The sequence below is a fragment of the Podarcis gaigeae genome, assembly GCF_964106915.1.
Source record: "Podarcis gaigeae genome assembly, chromosome: 6".
Classification (NCBI taxonomy): Eukaryota; Metazoa; Chordata; class Lepidosauria; order Squamata; family Lacertidae; genus Podarcis; species Podarcis gaigeae.
In genome coordinates, this window is record NC_139682.1 from 75,038,729 (window position 1) to 75,063,070 (window position 24,342).

The window sequence follows — 24,342 nt, forward strand, 5'->3', positions numbered from 1 at the left end:
GTGATAGGAAGGCATTGCTCTTATAAAACCAAAGATCCACAAGTGTTTTTCAACACACACAGCAAAGTCAGACTTTTAACATGCATAAAATGCAGCTGAGGATTTTCGCTAATGATCTCCCGGCTGTAACATAGTTAATTGAGGCCAAACAGTCACAAGGTCTGAAACAAAACAGGCAACTCCCCCATGTGTGGATAAACTGTTAATTTGATGGTTTTATTTGATGAATTGTTTAAAAAGTAATTGCATGAGTTCCAATACCATTCCCGTTTCCATAGCTAATGAATATATAAAATATTTACTAGCCGACTCCCGCAGAAATGACTCTCGCATTATTCATAATATTTCTCACAAATTGCTCATGCTTCATTTTGCGTGGTCTTTCTAGGCAACTGAACCTCATTTTCACCCGTGGAGGACACAAGCATTTCTCAACTGATTGATTTTGTACTGGTCAATTAAGCCAGCTTTAATTCTTGCTTGTCATTCTTAACGTAATCTGAAATTTGTGCTTTTTTTGTGGTGGTGGGGGGGGAATCAGATGAAAATATCATAGCAGGCACCTGATGCTGGGAAAGAATAATGAGCAGCGGGAGTGTTGGACTTGATTTTCCCCAGGTTCAATATCAAATAGGATTTCAAATGAGAAAAAAGGGGAAATAGTTTTCAAACAGTTTAACAAAAGATGTAGAAATCTCCGAATACCAGTTGCTGGAAACAGAGCTGTCTTTCCCATACGGTTTAGTGGTTCCTTGTGCCAGGGCACCGGCCTCTCAGGAGCACCCCAGCAAGTGGGGGAGCTGCGCGGCTTTGCCGGCGGCCTCCCCTTTCCCTGCATGCCCGCCAGCTGTGCCCCATCAAACAATTGGCTGGTGGGCACGCAGCTTCCCTCCCACGCCTCTGCGGGGATTGGTCTCCCGCAGCAGCATGGGGGAGAGTTGCGCGCACACACCCATGGCTGGCAGTGCGCAGCTTCACCACCCCACCCCCCACTAGCCGTGGTAATTTGGGGGCGCTGAGCGGATATTTGCACCCCGGCGTCGCATCTGCTAAAGACGGCCTGGCTGGAAACCACAGGAAGGGATTGTACTCTTGTGCTTCGGTCCTGCTTACAGATTTCCCATAGGCATCTGGTTGGTCTCTGAGAACAGGGTGCTGGGCTAGCAGATCCCCCAAGTCTCCCTATTTTCCAGGGGGAGTCCCTATTTTCGCTGGATAAATTTTGAAGGATAGGACGTCTCTATTTTCAGCAAAGAAATATTTGAGGTATGGAGTTATGCAACCCCCAAGCTAAGGAGATACAATCTTTAGAGGACACCTGAAGGTATAGGGAAGTATTTTTAATGTTTACTGTTTCATTAGCTTTTTATATATGTTCGAAAGTACACCAGTGCAAGTATATAAATAGGTACCACTGTGGCAGGAAGGTAAACGGCGTTTCCGTGCACTCTGGTTTCCATCACGATGTTCTGTTGCACCAGAAGCGCTCTAGTCATGCTGGCCACATGACCCAGAAAGCTGTCTGCGGGCAAACGCCGGCTCCCTCAGCCTGAAAGCAAGATGAGCGCCTCAACCCCATAGTCACTTTTGACTGGACTTAACCATCCAGGGGTCCTTTACCTTTTACCTTATTTATGTTGTAAGCCAGCCAGAGTGGCTGGGGCAACCCAGTCAGATGGTTGGGATATAAAAAATAAAATTTATTTATTTATTTATTTATTTACTTACTTACTTACTTACTTACTTATTTATTATTATTATTATTATTATTATTATTATTATTATTATTAGAAATGTTGAAGGGTATGGGCTTGATGAGCCATTGGCCTGATCCAGCAGGCCTGATCCCATGCACACTTTCCCATAAGTAAGTCTCACTGCAAGTAAATATCCATAAGGTTCTGCTGTTTAAGTACTTTTAATGAAATTTCTCTAGTTAACTTTTTTCAAAGGAGGGGAAATACTTGAAATGTGAGAGTACTGCTTGAAATAAAAACAAAGGCAAACAGGGGGAGGGGTGAAAAAGGGTAGACTTTTCTTCTCAAAAAACTTTCCAATTTCCTCCCCCCCCCTTTTTTTTTTTTTACAAAGTCTCACAAAGGAAAATACAAGCTCAATACATAAAACAAAATACACATTAAATGAAAAACCATGATTAACTTATTAAAAATTATTAAGTATGTAATTAGAAGAATTCCATTACATTAAGATACCAATTTCTTTAAAGCCTGAAATAATACCTACTGAAACTTTAATTATTTAAACAAGAGGAGAAAAAGGCATGTTATCTTCCCTGACAAAGATTAAAATCAATTTAATTGGTTCTCCACTGCCTTGACATGATTCTCGCTGTGAGTCAAGCAACCAAAAAGGGAAATTAATATTGCAGCTGTTAATCAAGTGATATTTGTGCACTCCATCTTATTAAAGCCAAAGAAGCGAGAAGAAAACCTTATTGCTGTTACTTTTGGACCAATTTGCCCAGACTTTATTCAATGTGAGGAGGGAGGGGGGTGTTGCTTCAAAAATACAGGTGCTATATTTATGTTTTTGGAAACAGAACATCTTTTGCATCAAATTGACAGGGTAGGGCTGCTAAGAGGCTGTCAGTTGCGAAAAAGGAATTGCTAATCATACATCTTCTGTAAAAGAATAAGCTTGGTGGGTCCAAACTGAATATTGTACAAAATTAGTTTAATTAAGCTCCAGGTTATGTTGGTCTTTTCTCTCTCCTCTAGATGCTTTCGAGTTGAAATTAGTAGGCAGAGCTGCAAAAAATAAACTATGGTTTAAAATAGGGTATGTCTGCAAATTGAAGCAATGTGCTTTTGTAGAAGATGACAACCACTTTTAGAGATTAAAATAAATCAACTATTCAAATTACCACACACACATTTGAAAGCAAGCAACAACGGAGCAACGCTGAAGAACCTGCGGGTGCTATCTGTTGATTTTTTAAAAAATGTTTTATCCTTCCAGTGCCTTTGTTAAAACCCAGCAAGTGAGTGAAATATTCAGCAATATCTACACTCAGCAAACTAATGTATCTGATTGTAAGAAAGTGGCATTGTGAAATATTTATGAGTTCTGAAATACAAACTGGTATGGGGCCTCATCATCTCTTATCAGCCCTTGTTAACTTTACAGATGATGAGAAGCACCGGAATAACTGAGGTTGTCAAAACTAATAGATGTAAGGGACGCTACACCAACGTGGTTTCATCAAGAGAGCCGTTTTCCATGAAATTTTAACTCCTTCGCTTCCCTTTGTAGACTATCACCATATTCCAAGCATGGAGATGTTTGCCATTAACAGTATTGTTCAATATTGCTCATAGACAGATTTCAAGATTAACAGCCTAATCCAAACCCAAGAACTGCCAGGATGGACACATTTGGATTAGGCAGATCCTGGGCCAGGCTCCAGCTGAGCCAGGGTTTAGCCTGGGTTACACCAGCATTACTCCCAAGCTAAGGCTATGCTGGCTCAGCCAGTGGAAATCCCAAAAAAGGGAAGGAGAGTCCACTACCTCCTGAGGGAGACCGTTCCACTATTGAACAGCTCTTACTGTCAGAAAGATTTTCCAAATGTTTAATCGGAATCTCCTTTCTTGTAACTTGAAGCCATTGGTTTGAATCCTAACCTCCAGAGCAGGAGAAAACAAGCTTGTTCCCTCTTCCATGTGACAGCCCTTGAGATATTTGAATATGGCTCTCATCTCTCTTCTCAGTCTCCTCTTTTCCAGGCTAAACATACTCAGCTCCTTCAACCATTTGCCACAAGGCTTGGGGCCCAGACCGTTGGTCGTCTTAGTTACCCTTCTCTGCATGTAGCCAACTTCAGAATATACCACTGCGCTACTAATGGTAATCTCATGTCTCACCAATTGATAATTTGTTGTTGTTTAGTCATTTAGTTGGGTCTGACTCTTTGTGACCCCATGGACCAGAGCATGCCAGGCACTCCTGTCTTCCACTGCCTCCCGCAGTTTGGTCAGACTCATGTTGGTAGCTTCGAGAACACTGTCCAACCATCTCATCCTCTGTTGTCCCCTTCTTCTTGTGCCCTCCATCTTTCCCAACACCAGGGTCTTTTCCAGGGAGTCTTCTCTTCTCATGAGGTGGCCAAAGTATTGGAGCCTCAGCTTCAGGATCTGTCCTTCTAGTGAGCACTCAGGGCTGATTTCCTTATAACGTATCAAAGCTTATAAAGGTCAAAATCAGAAGACAACATAAGTAACCTGCCTGCTGTAGGTTACTTAGAAACAGTTAACACCATTTCTCTTGAAAGCATTAAACTTTGTTAATCATAAACAAGATTGATTCGTGTTATTAACATAGAGACAGCTTGCAAGAAAGAATTTGTTCACAGAATGATACGAGGCAGGGGCTCAACTCAGGATGTTTTCAGATATGTGGTGATGAAGGACAATGCAGCAGTGTGGAAGAAGAAAAGGAGGCGCATTAAGTAACAGGCAATTACATTCAATACAAATGTGTTTTCCACACACCTTTTTAATATACCGTTGCGTGAGGTCTCTGCACAGGCATTCTTTCATTCCGGAGTCCCACTCTGTCTCCCTTCATACTATAGATGAGCATGACTACTTGTCACTAGCTGTCATATTAACAAGACTATCTTCAGCTCCTCTTAGCAATCTGGAACTTAATTCAGACTGGGCTCTCTACAGGTTTCCTTGTCGCCTCCCCTAACTTAAAAAAGGGAACAAAAACATATGACAAAACATAATGAAAACTTCCATGCTGCTAAGCTTAAGATTTTTTAAAATGTTCGTAGCACTATAATTTAGCTGTTAAATGCTTCATTTTTTTTCTCCAAGGGAGGGTGATTTTTAAAGACCTTTCATAAGAGTTCAGTTTTAGCAAAACTTGCTGGACTGACAAGTACTTTACTTGCCTACAGATGAGGCACAACTACCTAAATACACGGAGCGAAGTACATCATTTGATTTGGAGTAGATTCACATGTGTGCTTAACCGTGCTCTAAATCACTTCTCCTTTTCTGGTTTAGACACTTGAATACATCATCTGCATACATCAACGTATGTTATTAAGTACTGCCAGTAATATGTCCCAGAAAAGCATTCTCGACTCTTTATGATGTGCGTTAGTGACACAACTAATATATGAAACAGTGTGCCTAGATTTTAAAGAAACCAGCAGTTCACACATGATAAATACAGAGCAGATTCAGTTTAAAGGGTTGCAAAGCTTAAAAGAAACAAAGGTCATATAGCCAAATGTCCACAGGCATTGGTAAGTCACAATCTGTCAGGTTTCAGCGAGGCTTAGAGACAAGCTGTGGGTCCAGGACCAGCTGTGGGTCTAATTCTAATGCAGGAAGCCTGGAATCAAAAACGCCAGAGGCAGACAGTGCTATAACAAAAGCATCCAAATCCCATCCAAAAAATCAGAAGGTCACTGCATTGTGCAGGGCAGTTTCTCCTTCACATTCCAAAGATATGAGAAGCCCATTGTTGATAACTTAGAGCAGGGCTTTAAGGATGGCTGCCCTTGTTCTGAGGTGCAGCGCTCCTGTTTAGATCTGACAGGTACCCATTAGCTGCACTTTCTGGAAACAACCGAAGACATTTTTTTTTCCCCGACCAGCTTTCCCAGCTGTCCTAAGTGTCCATTTTTAATTCTTTCTAAACTCATCTTTTGTGTCATTTGGCTCACACAACCAAAGGGGCTGCAATCTTCCTTTAGCTTTTCTGTTGCTTTTCCTGGTCTGGGAATGCTCCACAAGTACTGGGGTTCAGAGGCTCTTTTACTTCATGTTCTCAAATCGTAGGTTATGCCAGCTGTAAGGTGTGTTTTGTACCCCAAAACAGAGCCCTGGCAGATCCCTGCACCCATGGGCGAAAAGGCGCTCCGCAAGTCTGACACTGCATATTGGAGATAAAGGAAAGTCCCACATTTGGAGATTTTATTATTTAATTTCTCTCATTTCTACTGTGGTGTATTATAGCTTGAATGACAACCATGGAACTATGGGCTCATCACAGTTTCATTTGCTCCACAGCTTTCCCCCAGGAAAACCCATGGTTTTGCATTGAATAAGAGCAAAAGACAGCCAGGTTTTACACAGATAGTTCTGATTTAGCACTGAGTGGGGGAGTGTTGGGGGGAGCAGCAGAGCAAAGGCAAAATCACTCGGACGCATGCTTTGTAGACACAGGACAAGTGCAAGTGTGGACAAGCCCTATGAAAACATCAATAGCTAGTAGCTCACTCCCCAAAGTCTGTTTGTTTTTTTTGTTTTTTTTATAATATTTTTTATTAGTTTTATGAAATACAGAAAAAAGAATAAAGAGCATATTATAAAAGTCTGTTTGTTAGCACCATTCCACACATCATTGCAGCTCAAAGTGGTAGAATTCTAGATGATACCATTCGGAGTGTAAGTGGGACATCGTATTTATGGCTATTCCTGCATGTAAATAGCTCCCTGGGTGTAGTGAGGGGTTTCAGCAAAACTTCCTGCCATCTCTCTAATGCTATTTTACAGCATGCGATTTTTAAAAAAATAAAAATAAGAATTTATGGAAGCAGAGTTTGTAAATGCACGATATCCCCCCTACGCATTCAAACTGGTATGATCTAGAACTGTACCATCAAAACTATCACCTCATTAAGCATAATGTGTAAATCAGCTCCTGCCTGGTCAAACCTCTCTTATTTTAACTCACATGAAAATGTCCTATGACACCTTAAAGACTAGCACATGTATTGTGGTATAAGCTTCCATGGGATACTGCTCGCTTCTTCAGATCCAACCTGCTTGCATTGCACTTCAGCCCTCTAAGTTGCATGAAATCTATCACAATCACCTGATTGCATATTCCTTTCCATTCAGAAAAAGTCTGTGTTGTTTGGCACTGTGGCAGTAAAACCTTCCTCCAAGCAATTTGGTTAGCCAAGGCTGGTACTGACTATGGCTGTATCTGGTATTCTGAATGTCTGGTGTCTTTGGAGAAATTGTCTCCATACCCCCACAATGGCACAGACTCCTTGAATAGCATAGGATATCAAAGCCATATTTAAATATACATCACTTGGTAAGTGACTCATCACACAGTTTGCTGCCTAATACTGAATGCTGAATCCTCTGAGTTCTCTCCATTGAAAAATATTGTTTTTGGAGGTACTACTGTCAGGTACAGTGGTACCTCTGGTTACGAACGCGCACCTCAGGATAAAAATGGTTTCAGCTTAAGAATGGACCTCTGGAACGAATTAAGTAACCAGAGGTATCACTGTAAAAGAAAACTATGATCTATGCTGGTTGTTTCACAGTGATGTTGCAGTCAGACAAGCATGCATGCATGTGTGACCTCCCATCTAATTGTTCTGGGTAACTAGTATACCAAATTAATATACAGGTACAATTTCCCTCACAAGTAAACAGAAACACCACCACTTTTTTGGTCTGACATCGTGCAGCAAAATGGAAGTTGCTCTTTCCACATCACCTTCTTTCCAGTTTTGAAAGTTGTTAAAAGCACATTTCCAAAACAAAACAAAAAATAAACACCCCATTAGCTGTGGATTCAGCTACATTTGAACTTCTGAACACTCACAGTATCATTAAAAAGATATTCATTTGGGCAGATACCGACAGCAGATTCCCCATTCCAAGACACCGTGTGACACCAGCAAACAGAAGCTAAAATGAAATTCAATAAATGTAATGTAATCCAGTAAGAGATACGAAAATGGCCTTACCGCAGGGCTATACACTGAAGAGGCATTTAAATCTTATTATGCCTGATTATATTGCACTATTTGGACACATTTGTAAATAGCTATAAAGAAAAACATTATGACTAGTACTGCTAATTCCCAGGGTGTAGCAGATATTTCCAGTGTAGTGAGAAAACAGGTTTCAAAGTCAGACCCTTCCTGGTAGGAGGGGGAAACAGTGGAAATAAGGGACCCAAGAGGAAACCACCTGGTTTTCAAAGCAGGCAAGTTCATGCTACTAAGAGAAATCCAGAGACAGGGGAAATATAGAACCACTGGTTTTGACAGTACGTTTTCATCAAGGAATCAAACCCTAAAGAGACGTTCCTGGTCTTTTCTCATTGTCATAGGGGTTAAGGAAACAGCACAAGGAGCAAAAGGTAGGAAAGGCAATAATCTAGTAGGAAACATTGCTAAGGGAACTATCAAGACAGCGTATGATTTTTGCCATTCCCCAAAGTTTATTTTAACAGCATACATTTGGGTTCTAAACATTTCTTTCATGTATTTGTATTCTTCTTATTTGGATTGATTGTGTTTCACAGCAGGAAAAGTGGCAAGTTCACCTCCTCCCTAACCAGTAAGTTGGTGTCACAAACCATTAATGCCACAGAGCTGTTCAGATGGTTTACCTAACCACAGTTTAGTGTTACATGTGTGAATGGCAATGATGCCTCCTCTTCTCTTGCCTCCTCCTCTTGCACACTATGACTGGAATCCACTCACTGCGGTTAACAGAAAACCCATTATTTGTCAGGAGACCAGGACTGGAAACCATGGTATGACCCTTGTTCACCGTTGTAGTTTTAGGACAAACCTTGGTTGTTTGGGAGATTTAGTCTTTGTGTTTTTTCTACTAACTACTATGATTTTTCATTGACTGATGGTGGAGCACAAAAGGGGGAGGGGAGGAAGAAGCATGTGAGCCGAAGGCACAGAGCTGCTCCAGCATGCAGTGCTGAACCATGCAATGGTTTGGCACTACAACTGCACAAAGCCACTGTCTCCTTTATATTGAACTAGAATGCACATGCCTTATTTTGGCATTGAAACACATGCATTGCTCTCTCTCTCTTGCTTAGTGAATTCTTAACTTCGGGTCTCTCTTTTATTCCTTATGTATTAAAAGCATTTACGCTTCCCCTCTTTAGACAGAAAAGGCTCCCACAGTGGCTTACAGATTAATAAAACCAACTGAGTCCTTGCCCTCTGGCTTACCATCTTCAAAAATAAAATAAAATAAGACCCAAAAGGAAAAAAGGATGGGGAGGGAAGAGGATGCTATGCATTAATAGTTAATATGCCTTCCAGTGTTTGAGGTTTCAAATGACTCTAGGTAGAAGCTAATGAAGGAGCTTTATCATCTATCCTCTCATGGTCACGAGTGATTCCCAGTCTAGGTTCACAGAGATTGCAGTTGGCTGCTCATGGTGAAGAATTGAAGGATAAGGTTCCCTTGCAAAAAAGAAAAAACACCAAGAAACTTCCAGCTTCAACTGGGAAAAATGATTATTAGTCGTTATTGGAAAGTACACAGTTGGGCAGTTGGCCTTCTGAGCTGTTGTATAAATGCCTTCTTACCTTCTTACCTTACTTGCTGTTGGGTGGTGGCTCATGAGATGCAGATACAGCAATAATGAATCTGCATTATTTAAAACCAGTGTCATGAACTGGCTAGATGCTGAGGAGTGGTGGGAGGCTGCAGCTGGGGACCAACAAATTCCTGTCAGCACTTTTGAAAACTGGCACCCAGTGCTGTTCCTGTCACTCTCACCAACTGTTCATTACAAAGTTTTACTTCTGTAAATAAGGGCAAAAATATATACTTCCTGACTGACACAAAGTTTAGAACCCGTCAATGTGTCTTTCACCCAAACTGTTTCCCTGTCATTAGCAATGCCAAGGCTCATTTGTGATTTCTACCAAGTCTGAGTTCACTTGAGGAGAAAGAAAACCCAGCAGGAGAGGCACAGCTTACTGTTTTGGACCTGTTTACTTGTACAAGGCTCAAGGGGTTTGAGAATCAAACAGTATGCCACAAAAGGGAGGGGTGGGGGAATGGCCAGCTCTTTCATTCAACAATCTTGTGAAAGAGGATCCAATTCAATTCACTGTTGTGCTGAGGTTCTGCTTGCAAGCTTCTGATGTGCATTTGATTGACCAATGAGAGAACAGAATGCTGGACTTGGGGGCGGGTCTCTGGCCAGATTCAACAAAGCTCTTCTTGTGTTTTGCTCCTCATGTAAAAACAGAAATGGCACAAGCCAGCCCACATAAAGCACTTTCAAGCCATTTATGGCTCAAGCAGTGGTGACTCAGTCCACTGCATCAGATACTTGAATTTTAGTCTATAATAAAGTGATAGACTTTAAGATGCCACAAGTCTGTTTTTGCTTCAACATGCCAAACAGCTGTCCCTCCAGAAGTTAATGCAGTAGGAAATCAGCGCCTGCATCTGTCCCACACTATTTATGGTATCTGTTATTGTGATGGGAAGACCGTTTCCTGAATTGGTTTTTTCCCCCAGTGTGATACTGAGAAACAACACACTGCACAGATATATTTTTCAAGATAATCTTGCACATAAATATTTGCTGATTTGTTTGTTGTTGTTTTTAGTGTTGCACTCATAAAGCAAAAGTCCTAGGTGGGGAAAGGATAGCAGACAACTAAAAAAAAAAAAAAAAGTATCCCACTACAAAAATTAAAACGTAAGAAACTCCACTGAGCATTTTCAAATCGCATTTTGCCCTTGCTGAGCGGCTTGGGCTTCAGCAGCTGCTGTATGATACAAAGCTGTCACTACCGTGAATAAATAAGTAAACAGTGCTATAATGCAGCTGCCCCTAGTAACAGTATTAAGTTAAGATCTCGAGAAGTAACCAGTGGCTAAAACAGAAATGCATTCTGACTGCATAAAAATGCAGTTTATGTCACCAACTATTCTGCTCTGTGAGCTAGAAAGCATATGTGCCAACTGTGATGCTAGCCTCTATTTTTTTCTCTCTCTCCTTCAGAGCATAGGAAAAGATCTAATTCTCTGGTTTCTTATTCACCTGAGTTCCTCTTCCTTCCCAGTGCAAGATCCAGAAGGGTGATTCACTCCTATCTTGCCTTTCTAATGTGATGTGGGTTTTCTTACTATTGTTTAGTAAGTATTTGGTACTATTGTCCACCCTTCACCATAAAATGTAAACATACAATGGTTAATTTAGTTAAAACAATTTACAATCAAAAGAATGTGGGAGTTCTTTAAATGAGAAAACAGCTATGGGGGGGGTAATGTTTTAGGACAGCAAATTCAATGACAGTATCAATCTTATGCTGCATTCAACCTGCTGTTAACAGCATTTCTTTATGCTCTTGCTCTTTCGTTTACTTTGTTTATTAATAAAATAAAAAACCAAAAAGAATAGGGTGCGTCCTAAAAGCATATACACACTTTCCTTCTCTTCCAGATGTATTGAGAGCCATTCATAGGAGCCAACTCCTAGGGGCCAAGGAAGCTTCAGCTCCCCAATAAAATAATTGAGGGGGCTGACCCCCCTAGTTGATGGGCATTGCCATTCAAATGGTATGTGGGCACCGTGCCATGTGGTTGATTATGGGTTGGAGCTTACCTACCCCCACCCATATTTTATTCAGGTTGGCCCCCCTGCAGCCATTCCAGCAGGCTGCAGCGGAGGGATTGGTGAGCTAGTCAGGGCCACTCCATCAACCTGGATGGAAAAGATTGGCCACTCCTCAGCTCCTCTTCCAGAATTGTAACCCTCAGTCCTGTCTGAGAAATATTTATATAACTTTATGAAGAATTTAGTGCCTGGATCTGCTTATTTCCAGGTTCTTCACCCATTCTTTTCTCCTGCTGCATACTGTTGATTTGATTGTCTTTGTATAGGTAAAGGTAAAGGACCCCTGACAGTTAAGTCCAGTCGCAGACGACTCTGGGGTTGCGGCACTCATCTCGCTTTACTGGCTGAGGGAGCCGACGTTTATCTGCAAACAGTTTTCCCGGGTCATGTGGACAGTATGACTAAGCCACTTCTGGCGAAACCAGAGCAGTGCACGGAAATGCCATTTACCTTCCCGCTGGAGCGGTACCTATTTATCTACTTGCACTTTGACGTGCTTTTGAACTGCTAGGTTGGCAGGAGCAGGGACCGAACAACGGGAGCTCACCCTGTGGCAGGCATTCAAACCGCCGATCTTCTGATCAGCAAGCCCAAGAGGCTCAGTGGTTTAGACCACAGCGCCATCCATGTCCCAGAATCAGACCACCAACCCTGAAAATACCACAGTTCACATGTACTTTCTTCCCTGCAGTGGTTTCATAAGTCTCAGCTGATATTCCCATTCTAATAACTTCAAAAATAACATGCAGTGAGGGAAAAGACATTACCCATGACCCAGCGGCATCCAAGCTGCCTTATCTAAGAGAAGAAAGGAAAGCTGGGAACAGTGTACAGAGTGTGCAGAAGCTGTCAGGAGAGGAGGGACTTCACCCTTGACATCAACAACCAACCCAGCAGCCCAGCTTCCACAACCTATCCCTGCTTTGGCTCTGTAGGCTCCCTGACATGACCATGCTGGTGAGACATTGACTGCAAAGCTTCTCTTAAAGTAAAAGATGCCTCTTTGAAAAGGGCAGCTCTTCAGATGTGAAGCTGTCCATAGGCAAGCTTACACAGTCAGCTGCTCATGCTTTAGCAGAGATTCCACTTGGAATCCTAGAACAAAATAATGGAAAGCAGACAAGCAGAAGTAGTAAATTAGTACCTTCCAGCCAAGTTAGAAGCCTTGCAATCTCTCCCTTAACTCAGCTCTGCCTGCTGGGGGGGGAAAACAAATCAATTCCGCCTTCGCTTCTTTAAGCTCCCCGAAGGAATTATAGCTCATGCATACACAAGTGCAAAAGGTCTTGTGTTGCACAAAGTTTAATCACAGAGTGGAATAATTTCAGGTTTACACATAGGCACTGGTCCAATAGCATTTAACAGTCATTGACAAGAGAGACTCCTGTTGCACCTGGAAGACTAAAACATATTGACATGGGGTTTCGTGGACTCGAGTCCACTTCATCAGATGCATGGAATCATGCAAGCTGGCACACACACACAGGTACAGAGAAGCAAATATAGTGTGTGGGTCAAAACTAGGAAAGCACAAAATGCAAGATGTTTTTAAAAATGTGACACGCTTATTTCTACATCTGATGAAGTGGACTCAACCATAGTAGGTTGGTTGGTCTTACAATACTCTCATTGCAGGACAATGTAGAAGCATCCCTAGATTTGACATGAAAAGGGTTCATCTTTTACAGGCCCCCAATTTGGACACTCATGTTTTTTGAAAGCACTTGGTTGGAGTACCAACAAAAGGCTTGTGGATGCCCAAAGAACTCACCTTCATCACTTTGCCAACTACAGTGGTACCTCGCAAGACGAATGCCTCGCAAGACAAAAAACGCACAAGACGAAAGAGTTTTCCGTTTTTTGAGTCGTTCCGCAAGACGAATTTCCCTATGGGCTTGCTTTGCAAGACGAAACATCTTGCGAGTTCTTGCGAGTTTGTTTCCTTTTTCTCAAAGCCGCTAAGCCATTAATAGCTGCTAAGCCGTTAAGCCGTTAATAGCCGCTAAGCCGTTAATAGCCGCTAAGCCGCTAATAGCCGTGCTTCGCAAGATGAAAAAACCGCAAGACAAAGAGACTCGCGGAACGGATTAATTTCGTCTTGCAAGGCACCACTGTACCTTTCTTTGTTCCAGGTTGAGAAACTAATCTTGGGGCCAGGGTAAACATCCCATGCTTTGAGCACGCCTGTGGGGGCAGCAGAGCATCTTTCTAAGGTAGGAAAAGAATTGAGGATTTCCATATCCTTCAACTCTGGGATGAAAATGTTGCTATTAGCATCATTTGTGCCAGAAAGGAATGATTTAGGGATATTAGGGATGATGGGACTAGAGATGCTTCACTGGGCCTGGAGCACCAGCCGCTATCACCACTTGTACCCTCCCCACAGGTAAGGAACTGGGTCTTGGAGCAGAGGAAGTGGAGCCAAAACGCTTCCCTCAAACACATTCAAACAAAGGCAATCACTTTTTCAGATGCCCCTATTTGAATGTTCAGAACATCCCTCATTGCTGTTACACACTATAACACAGCTGGCTCTCCAATATTCATGTAGTACGCTTCAGTTTTAAGCAAAGTGTTTTAGACATTTGCAAAAAGCACTGTAGGGTAGGCTGGAATCTTCATCCACAAGTGGAGAGGCTAAGGCCACAATAGCTTGGTCAAGGTAATCTAGTCAGCTTATGAATGAACTCGAGTTTCTATAAAAAGGTGAAGGACCCATAGATGGTTAAGTCTAGTCAAACTTGTCTATGGGGTGCAGTGCCCATCTTGCTTCAGGCCGAGGGAGCCAGCGTTTGTCCTCAGACAGCTTTCCAGGTCATGTGCCCAGCATGACTAAACCACTTCAGGTGCAACGGGACACCGTGACAAGTCCCAGAGCACACAGAAACACTGTTTACCTTCCCGCCACAGCAGTACCAATTTATCCACTCCTGTTGGTATGCTTTCAAACTGATAGGTTGGCAGGAGCTGGGACAGAGCAACGGGAGCTCGTGCTGTTGTGCGGATTCAAACCGCCGACCTTCTGATCAGCAAACCCAAGAGGCTTCAGTGGTTTAGACCACAGCGCCACCCACTCCGCTTCGAGTCTCTAATCAGCTCTATAGAGCCAAGGGTTCACAGAATTTCAGGGATGCATGCATGTGTGTCCAAACTTTCCCATTCTCTAAAATATTAGTGTCAGCTTTGAATGTGCAACATGAGTAGTCTTGGGAAAGTACTTGGAAAAATACTTTTAAAAAAGACAGAAATCTTCCATATACTGTACATTTTTATGGAAAGTAGAAAGTACCTACAAAGTTGTAAAATTATTAACCTTCAAGACAAATTGTCAAAACATTTGGACGCTAGTGATAAGGTATTCTAAGGTAAAGAAAAAAATTAAGTTGCGCAAAGGCCAATAAATTGACTCCCGTGTAAAGTGAACCCATTTTGATTCGCATCAGACTGTATTTCCAATAAGGTGGGGGGGTTTTTTGCACACAGATTTTGGTTCTAAAAGAAACTGCTCCCCCTTCCAACTCTTCCCACCCCACCCCCAAAAAAGAGAACAGAAAGAAGGGTAGCCGTGGGTTGCTTTTTGATCAGATGAAAGCAGTTCCCCTTCAGGTATCAGTATGAACCTTGCTGCAATTGTGTGGTTTATGGTGCTACAGCAGTCAAGATGTGCTGCAGGGCTGCTAAATGTATGTAGTTGTCACGGTCATGCATTTCATTTCCCTCTGACCACACGGCTTACAAATATTCCCACTTCCCACATACACAATTGTGTGAAATATTTGCTAACCTGGGATAACACTTCATACATAAGATGAGGCTCACTCTAGTCTGCAAAAGCTTAAGCCCTAATAGATGTGTTAGTCTAAGGTGCTATGAGACTCACGGTTATTTTTGCTAACTTTGAGAAGCTCTCCAGGGTCCTTGTTTCATTGTGGTCCGCCCCCCCCCAGCTATAATTCTACACATTTTGTGACATCTGCCATTGTTATAAATGAAAGTTTGCTTTTTCATTTGTGTTTCGAAATATATAATTCACAGCATGGTGAATATCTTATGCTGTCATTTTTCATCCTAAACCTCCACTGCCTTGTGGGACATCTTTGGGAGGAAAAGGCAACTAAGGAGTAAACCCTATACAAATCCAGAGTGAGGTCCTAAGATGGTTTGGATGGTGCCTTGTAGTCCTCCTTCCAGAAAGTCCTGCAGCCAAGCTGATGCTAAATATTTCTCTGCTTTCCTTTGGACCAGATCAATGAGGCCAAGAGGGGGGGTATTGCCATCTGTGCAACCCTCCATACACACTCCCCAGGGAGGTCACTGTGGTGGTGCTAATGCAAGCAGTTTGACTTCATCCTTGGAGGCACACCCCATTGTCTCTTGAGACACATGGATGCCAACTAACTAACCAACCAACCATTTTCAGGAAAGAGGACAATGAAGAACATACAACAAGTCCTCACACTTCTATCTAGCTCAGCATTATCTACTAACAGTGGTTCTCCAGGCCATATTCCCAGCCCTACCGGGAATCTCCAGTGGATCCAGATGTCCCCTATCCTGGTTTGTTTCCTGGGGTTTTCTTCTGCTTTAAAGAGAGCACCAGCCCTCTAAACTGGAGCATCAAGATGGTGGGCAGTCCATGCAACAGAAGCACAAAAGGCTGCCTTACAACAACTGAGACCCTCGGTCCATCCAGCTCAATTTCATTGCCTTTCACTGGCACCAGATCTCCAGGGTTTCAGCCAGGAGACATTCCCAGCCCTACCTGAAGATGCTGAGGACTGAACTGGGACCTTCGACATGCAATGCAGATGCTCTGCGACTGTCCTATGGCCCTCCTCCTTCAATGAAACCTGATGCTTCCCCCAATTAAAACTAGATATTTTTAAGGGATGGTGGAAGTACAGAAGGTGTCTCTCTTACTCCAGTTGCTAATTTATAAAACCAAAACAGATGGATAGTTCTGATATAAGCTCTATTTTTAGCCAAACTCCTGCCACTCAAGGGGATTTCAGCTAGAGTTGTATCAATCTAGTTGATTTAAACACCCAGTTACTTTAGTGAACGAAAAAGAGGGCCTCCAAATAGAAGGTAAATACTTTTGCAGCCAAGGTCATTCCATTTAAAACTACTGTGTATTGTGAAGGTTGTGGTATACCTTGTAGGTATTATAAGACCACACAGTATGTTTGATCTGATTACTTTTACTAACCATGCCCATCTATAGGGTGCCTCCTAACCTTTCTTCAGTGATGTCTGTGTAATAGGTTTTTTGTGTGCAAAGGGATACCAACTGTATTCCACAGCCAAATTTAATGAGTGCTTCATGAATGTCTCGTTCTTGTTTCACAGATAGTTTGAGTTATGTTCAGAAATATGATTTTCAACGGCCTGCTCTAAATTTGCTGCTCCCCTCCCCCTTTGCATTACTTTTTGCCACTCTGTTACGAGGATTTAGTTCACAAAACTGGAAGAAACCCTCTTTCGATAAATAAATAAATAAATAAATAAATAAATAAATAAATAAATAAATAAATGGATAGGCCAGGAGGTGATCTCGGATGACTAACAGAGTATACATAGGCTATAGGGGTGTGTTTTATTATTTATATTCTAAACCCAAGATTCTTCTTCCTTTATCTACAACATCTTGGTACACCATGAAGCTATTTATATATAAATAAGCAAACGGCTGAGAAAGTGAGGGCACCTTTGGCAATGGAAAGTAATAGGTCAGCTTTTTGGTTATAGCAAACATTTCAACAGCAACAAAAAAAAAAAATACCCACCCTTGTCTTAATTTGACACACCAGCAATTCTTGTTGCAGGAAAAACAGTCCTCGGTGGTGTATATAACCTTTACACTCGCAAAACTGTAAAACAAAAAGATGACAGGAGCAGGAGCTATAACTGCTGCCAGGAAAGAATATTTGAAACAGAGGAAGGTGGGCATTTGTTAGGTTGTTTTATTGATTTCCTTTTAAAATGAAATACACACCACCTCCGCTACATGAACCACAGCTTCTGACAATCAGGACCAGCTTGAGACCTTTGGGTGTCAGTGGTAGGAACTCAAAATGGCACCCCCACACAATAATTAACATGGGGCACAATCCATATTGTTTTCTTGCATGGATCCCATTGAAACTAAGCAGGATTCAGGTGCAAGCCCCATGCGCAAGAGGCACTGGATTCCACTCTTGCACAGCTCATAGGCTGTGAACGCCTCTTACTCTGCTACCTTTAATTTGAGAAGTTGATCTTCCTGAATTTCTATTTGCAAGTGACCTAATCTGGACCTCTTGGGCTCCTGTACAGATCAGAATTTAGCTGCCCCTCCACATTTCGCACACCTCCAAATATTACAATGACGTTTTTTGTCGTTTAAAAGACATATAAAAATGCGCATTTAGATACATATTTTGAAAGGATTCTTAAAAAAAAAAAATCACAGTTTAATGCGGAAATGGAATGGCGTTCAGTTAGGGGTAAAAACATGTGAAAATAGCTAGATTTCGTCCACTCTACCCTGGAAGTATCCACAAGCTGAAGGAGTCGCCTTGCCGTGCCTCATCACAGAGGCTGCCTCTGCTGATAAACAGAAGTGTAATGATAGCTTCACCCACCTTGGAGGGTTCAAATGTGTGTGGAGAAAGCAACTTACCAACAGATTAGTTCTATGCTCCAGAGGACTCAGCTACACTTAGTTATATCATTGTAACTCCATTGTAAACACCAGGTGGCTCTGTAGAGCAAAAAACTTTGTATATGTGATTTTACATAGAGTTTTTTTCCCTTTTGTTACGATGATCTATTTTATGACTTATTTATAGCATTTATTTTCCTGAGTGTAGATCCAGCCACTGTTAGAAATTATCATCTACCCCACAAGTGCAATGTGCTCCTTCCAGTCAAAAGCAGCCACCTGCAATTGCTGTTTCTAAACACCCATTTGCTTGGCCAAGACAGATTATATCTACCTTTATGTGTCAGTAATGGCAAAGCCCCCCCACACACACACACACATGTAGTTCTCAACAGTACAGAGAAGACAAAAGGCCTCCTGAGAGTCAAAACTCCTGTGTGTTTGGCAGAGAATATGAAAAGAAAGCTTGGGTGAAAAAGATTTTGTTCTGTAGCAAAGGAGGGGGAAGAAGGAAGATGGGTGACGTGACCACCATCCAAGTTTACAGAATGCATTGTGGGAGATCACAACCACGAGATTTGTCCAGATTATGCTGACTTGGTCTGCCTTGAGCAGGAACAGAGGAGACAAGTGTCCAAAATGTGTGTGCCAAGGAAGCCTGGCCAAACAGCGCTACATACAGTCTTGAAAGGATCAGGGGAAACTGGCCAGCCTATGGCTATGAAGAAAGTGCTGCGTGCAGAACTTGAGATACCTTGCCAATCCATATAGACTGCAGAATTGGAGAAGAAAGGAATTAAGTGGTAGTGAGAGGTTATCAGTCTCTGTAAGCCACCTGCCCCATTCTACACACGGGTGCAGGTCTGCCCCTGTTTGGTGATGCAGAGAGCAAACCATGGGGCATGACGGCAGACTGAATTTGACAAAACCTGCTGATGAGCCAGAAATTTCTCCCAGCAATGCTTACAAGTCAGACAAGACATGGGACAACCCAGTGATCCAATTATGACCAAAGTAGGATTCCTACCATGTTCTGCCTCCTTTTTTTTTTCCATTGGCGAAGTTTCAGATTATTAAGTATGACCTCTAGTGGGTCTCCTGTGGTTCAATATAATGTTTTATTTATATTGGCCATTGACAGTCCTGTCTAGTCAGCAGCAGAACCATCCGATCTTAGGTAGCCATCTTATATGGACAGCAGATGATGCTTTAAGGCACGCCAGTTATCTGGTTGCCCAAGAAAGTTTATTTCTGTTCCTTTAGATTTTTCCCCCTTTCTTCCTCTGAATTGTGAACTAGAGGAGATGATTTTCTTCTATAGGAGCCAGGCCTAGAAACAGAACTTTAAGAAGCATTCTACAACTAACAATGTACATAAAAGGACCTAAAAAACAAGTCATTCTTTACAAAGGTATATTGATTTTCAATAAAACCATTTGCAAATTGTTGCCTTGGCTCCAAGTAACTGCCACTACTGATTTAGTGACAGTGCATCTCTTTCTAATAATATTGTATGTTGTTGGGTTTTTTTAAAAAATAATACTTATGCTGCAGATAGAAAAACATGCAAACGAAAAAGAACAATAACAGAATTCTTGTTGTTTTTAAAAACCTGCTAGTATTAACCCATTACCAGACAACTTACAGGCCCCAAAATAGGTTCATTTTGAAACACAAGAGATGCTTATAGAGGCTTTTCATTGTAGTAGCTGAAGACAGGAGGAACTCTGGGAAAACCACTTCCTGATTCACATGCAGTGGCGTAGCGTGGGTTGTCAGCACCCGGGGCAAGGCAAGTAATTTGCGCCCCCTAACCCGTGGATTTGCGCCCCCTAACCCTAACCCCCAAATGTTGCGCCCGGTGTGGCCAGCCCCCCCTGCACCCCCCACGCTACGCCACTGTTCACATGATACACACCATAAGACAGGCATGGGCAAACACGGCCCTCCAGATGTCTTGGGACTACAACTCTCATCATCCCTAGCTAACAGGACCAGTGGTCAGGGATGATGGGAACTGTAGTCTCAAAACATCTGGAGGACTGAGTTTGCCTGTGCCTGCCACAGGACCTCATGTGGACTAGAAAGCTGTCATAAGAAAAAGGAAGTTGTGCAGATTAATTAACGCAATTCAGCTGCCTATAGGCCGAGCCAAATTTCACCGACCTTCTTGACCCAACAAGCTAGAAACTGTCGGTTCCAAAGGTAACAAATTAATCAGTTCAAAAGTTACATACTTCTAAAAATAAATTACATAGAAGAAGTAAATTGGAAGTATCTATTTGGCAATAGACCTATGCTTCCGCATGGGAAATGGTACAAAAATAATTACGTTCAGAATCAAAAATGCAAGAAATGTAGGCTCAGTGAGGATAAGGGCTTCTGGAGTGATGGATGTGGCTGTCATGCATACATTGGTTATGCTGAACCGTCATATTAAATAGGCAGGAGACCTACTGAACTCACAGGTCACCTAGCAATAAAAATGAACCAGGGACTCAAAGGTCATGACCACCACTAGATTGCTGCTTTAACAACTCGATTATATTATCTCTCTACATCCTTATAGGTAGGGGTAACTAAAAGGCTGAGCATTTCAGGGTAAAACGAGATGCAACCACCATATTTACTGTATTTAAGAATATATCTGCCCCAGGTATTGGAGGCTGGGGGTCTGATTTTAACATCAAAAGCTACAAGCGTATAGTTCAGAGATGGGGAACATTCAACCTTCCAAATATCATTGGATTTCAACTGCCATCATTCCTGGCACGGGCTGTTGAGAATCAAACAACAGGGACAGCATAGATTCCCCACATCTGCAACAATCTATCTCCATATGTCTTCCCCATTTCACCCCACAGTGCAGCTTTGCTTCTCTTTTTAGATGTTTTCACTTTGCTATCTTTGTACACCTCTGTGGGCTCCTCCAGAGGAAGGGCAGTACAGAACAAATAAATAAATCCGGAGAAAAGAGTTTTAGGCGAAGGACACATGGAGTAAGACTGGGCAGTTCAGCTCTCTCACTTGTGCACCCATTTCGATTATCAATTCACATGTACTCCGCTCTCGGTTTACGCTTGGTTGGATCAGTCACAAATGCAGCTGCCTAGATCCATGTCTGATTTGACCTTCAGACGATCAAACATGTGGATGAACCCTTGGCAGAGAAATCTGCTGCAACCCAGAATTCTTCCAGAGTGTGGAAGCTTGCAACTGAGGCCTGGCTAGGCCTACAAAAGCACAAACCATCGAGTTCCTTCACCTCAAGCTCTGTCTATGCGCCAAGCCTCTGAATTATTTAAATAAGAATTCAAAACAAAAACACCAGAGACACACACGGCTTCGGAGAACAAGCATTTTTCACTCTAGATAAATCCAATTCTTTCCCACAAACACCATCTGCACAAGATAATTCAAACGGCACGGCCTCAAACACAAACTGCTCAGTTCTCACTCTAGAGAATTCAGATTCCCCTAGACGCACAAAACTCCCTAAAAATTACAGCCCTAGATACCTCCAACCGCACAAAAGAGAGGGCAATTCAGAGCATTCTGCCTTATCCGTTTCCATTTTTGTGCTCCCTCTACGATCAAGTAATGGGTAAATCTGCCAGAGCTATCGCATTCTGTGGCATTAGCAACACTGGAGGAACATGACAAAACAAGTTATCAAGCTGTTAATGAAGGAAAGGGTGTGTGGATGTTGATGGTCCAGTATTGTGAAGCCATCATTGTGCACATGAACTGCACATTGTACCCAGGAACAATGCCTTTGAAAAGCTCCATAACACCTAACATGCAGATAAACCTGCCCCATATAATCTCCGGCAGTGATGTACAGGTTCCACACCTGCTGGCTAGAAATTCTGAACAGAATGCCAGGCAGGTGTTACAGGTTGCCACCTTGCCTTCACAGCTCCAGTTGTAACGGAGCAGACTGGATTTCACATGACACGGCCCATGGGTGTTCTACATCTACGATGAACTGTGAACATTATTTCTGCCACGGCATACATATCTGATGCTGCGAAAACATTAGTTGGGTCAAGTGGAATTTCACGCTTGAGATGTCGTGCAATTAGATGTGGTCCAAACTCAGAAAACAGATTGCTTTTCTGCATCGCCTCCGGAGATTTAAATTCCTTGCTTAATGGATACACAGTTAAGAGAGTCGCTCCTTGTTCTTAAGCCTTTGTCTCGTCATTGTGCTGATCTTCAGATTTTTCAAACAGTGTGGTGATTAAAATGGGGGGGGGTGTTGCCTGCTGCTTCTGCAAGTTCTTGAACTACTGCAGGGATGGCCCACAACCTGTGAGTTTGTGGGGGGCTATTATATTCTTCAGATGCTAATCCATGAGACAATCTGACTCCCTCATAAGGGGAGGGCCATAATTCTGTGGCAGAACATCTGTTTTGAATGGAGAAGGTCCCAGGTTCAATCCCTAGCAACTTCAGGTAGGGCTGGGAGACAACCTGGTCTGAAACCCTGGAGAGCCACTGTCAGGGAGCATAGATAATAGTAAGCTACAGTGGTACCTCAGGTTAAGAACTTAATTCGTTCTGGAGGTCCATTCTTAACCTGAAACTGTTCTTAACCTGAAGCACCACTTTAGCTAATGGGGCCTCCTGCTGCCGCTGCGCTGCCGGAGCACAATTTCTGTTCTTATCCTGAAGCAAAGTTCTGTAACCTGAGGTACCACTGTATATGAATCGGTGGTCCAACTCAATGTAAGACAGCTTCCTACGTTCCTAAATTCCTATACAGTGGTACCTCGGGTTACAGACGCTTCAGGTTACAGGCTCCGCTAACCCAGAAATTGTACCCCGGGTTAAGAACTTTGCTTCAGGATGAGAACAGAAATCGAGTGGTGGTGGCGCGGTGGCAGCGGGAGGCCCCATTAGCTAAAGTGGTGCCTCAGGTTAGAGAACAGTTTCAGGTTCAAAACGGACCTCCAGAACGAATTAAGTTCGTAATACCACTGTATTCCTATGCTTTTCTGGAACGCAGAAAAAATAGTAATACAAAATAAACACAGGTTCATTGCTCATTTTTGTTATATAACTGAGGAAACCAGGACTGTACAGTGTTGAACTAGGGCATGAGAGACCCGGGTTCAAATTCCTTTTCTGCCATGAAGCTCACAGAATGATCTTGCACCAGTCACACACACACACACACACACACACACACTCAGGCTTTCCTACCTCGCAGGATCATTGTGGGGATAAAATGGGGAGCACCACGCATGCAGCTTTGGGCTCCATGGTGGAAAGGTAGGGTGTCAATGTAATAAGGGCATAAACAACTGTCCCTAAATAAAAATGAGATAGGGTCACTGGAGAGCTGATTGGCCCACTTTAGGGGGCTGGATCAGGACTGCCACAGGCCACCCATGAGTTAATGGAATAACGCTGATAAAGGATACTGCTGCCTCTTAATGTTAAGTTTGAGGATAAACAGCAACAAAGGATACATCGTACCTGATGCAAGCCGAATACTGAAATGTCAATGATGGCCATAAAACAGCCTATTAACATAAATAAACTTGACGAAAATTGGATATCATTATGTTGTTTGTCACCTCCTGCTCGACCCACATTATACAATACAATGAAACTCCCGATACACAATCAATAATAATAGTTAGCACTCGGTGGGTACTTTGCATGTTCAAATTGCCGTACGAACATCAACTAATCAATCAAATGATAGCAACACACTAAGGACTGGATTCCAAGGCATAAGCATTACTGAATTGGGAGACGGGGGAGGAAGTCTGGCAAATGCCTGGCAGCATCCTGTATCAAATGATTTGGTGAAAAGTGAGGGGAATATTGCAATTGGCCGCTCAGTATAGCTTAGCCTGTGGGCGTGGGAAGCATCCTCCAGCTTCGAAAGGGTTAGTTATTAAAGTGTAGTCTGGGTCAGGACACAAGAACTAACATCAAACCAAGAAGAACGTCTGAAAGGAGGCCATGTTGGGGCAGGGCTCCCTCTCCTCAGCTTTGAAGCAGCAGGAGAGGCACACTTCCGGCTCCTCTTACTGCGCCAACTGCTCACAAGGCTCAGCAGCCAATCGTAGAATTGTAGAGCTGAGGATCCTCTAGTCCAACCTCCTGCAATGCAGGAATATGCAGCTGTCCCATACGGGGATCGAACCTGCAGCCTTGGAATTATCAACACCATGCTCTAACTGAGCTATTTCATGGGTAAATGAGGGGACGCAGCTGAGGAGTGAACTGGAGAGAGAGCTTCCTCTCTCTGGTCCGCTCCCCCAGCTATAAAAGCCAGTTGT

General features: G+C 42.7%; 1 protein-coding gene across 1 annotated transcript in view; it reads right to left on the bottom strand.

Annotated features, from left to right (window-relative positions):
- Nucleotides 1-4,623: 4,623 nt before the first annotated feature.
- Nucleotides 4,624-24,342, bottom strand: part of LOC310846654 (uncharacterized protein) — a 70,922-nt gene continuing 51,203 nt past the window's right edge. Inside the window, exons 5-6 of the mRNA XM_083743626.1 lie at nucleotides 17,187-17,270; nucleotides 4,624-4,713 (exon numbers count right to left, since the gene is read on the bottom strand). Of these exons, the coding sequence (XP_083599752.1) occupies nucleotides 17,257-17,270 (14 nt within the window). The 3' untranslated portion in view covers nucleotides 4,624-4,713; nucleotides 17,187-17,256. The remainder of the gene's footprint in view (nucleotides 4,714-17,186; nucleotides 17,271-24,342) is intronic.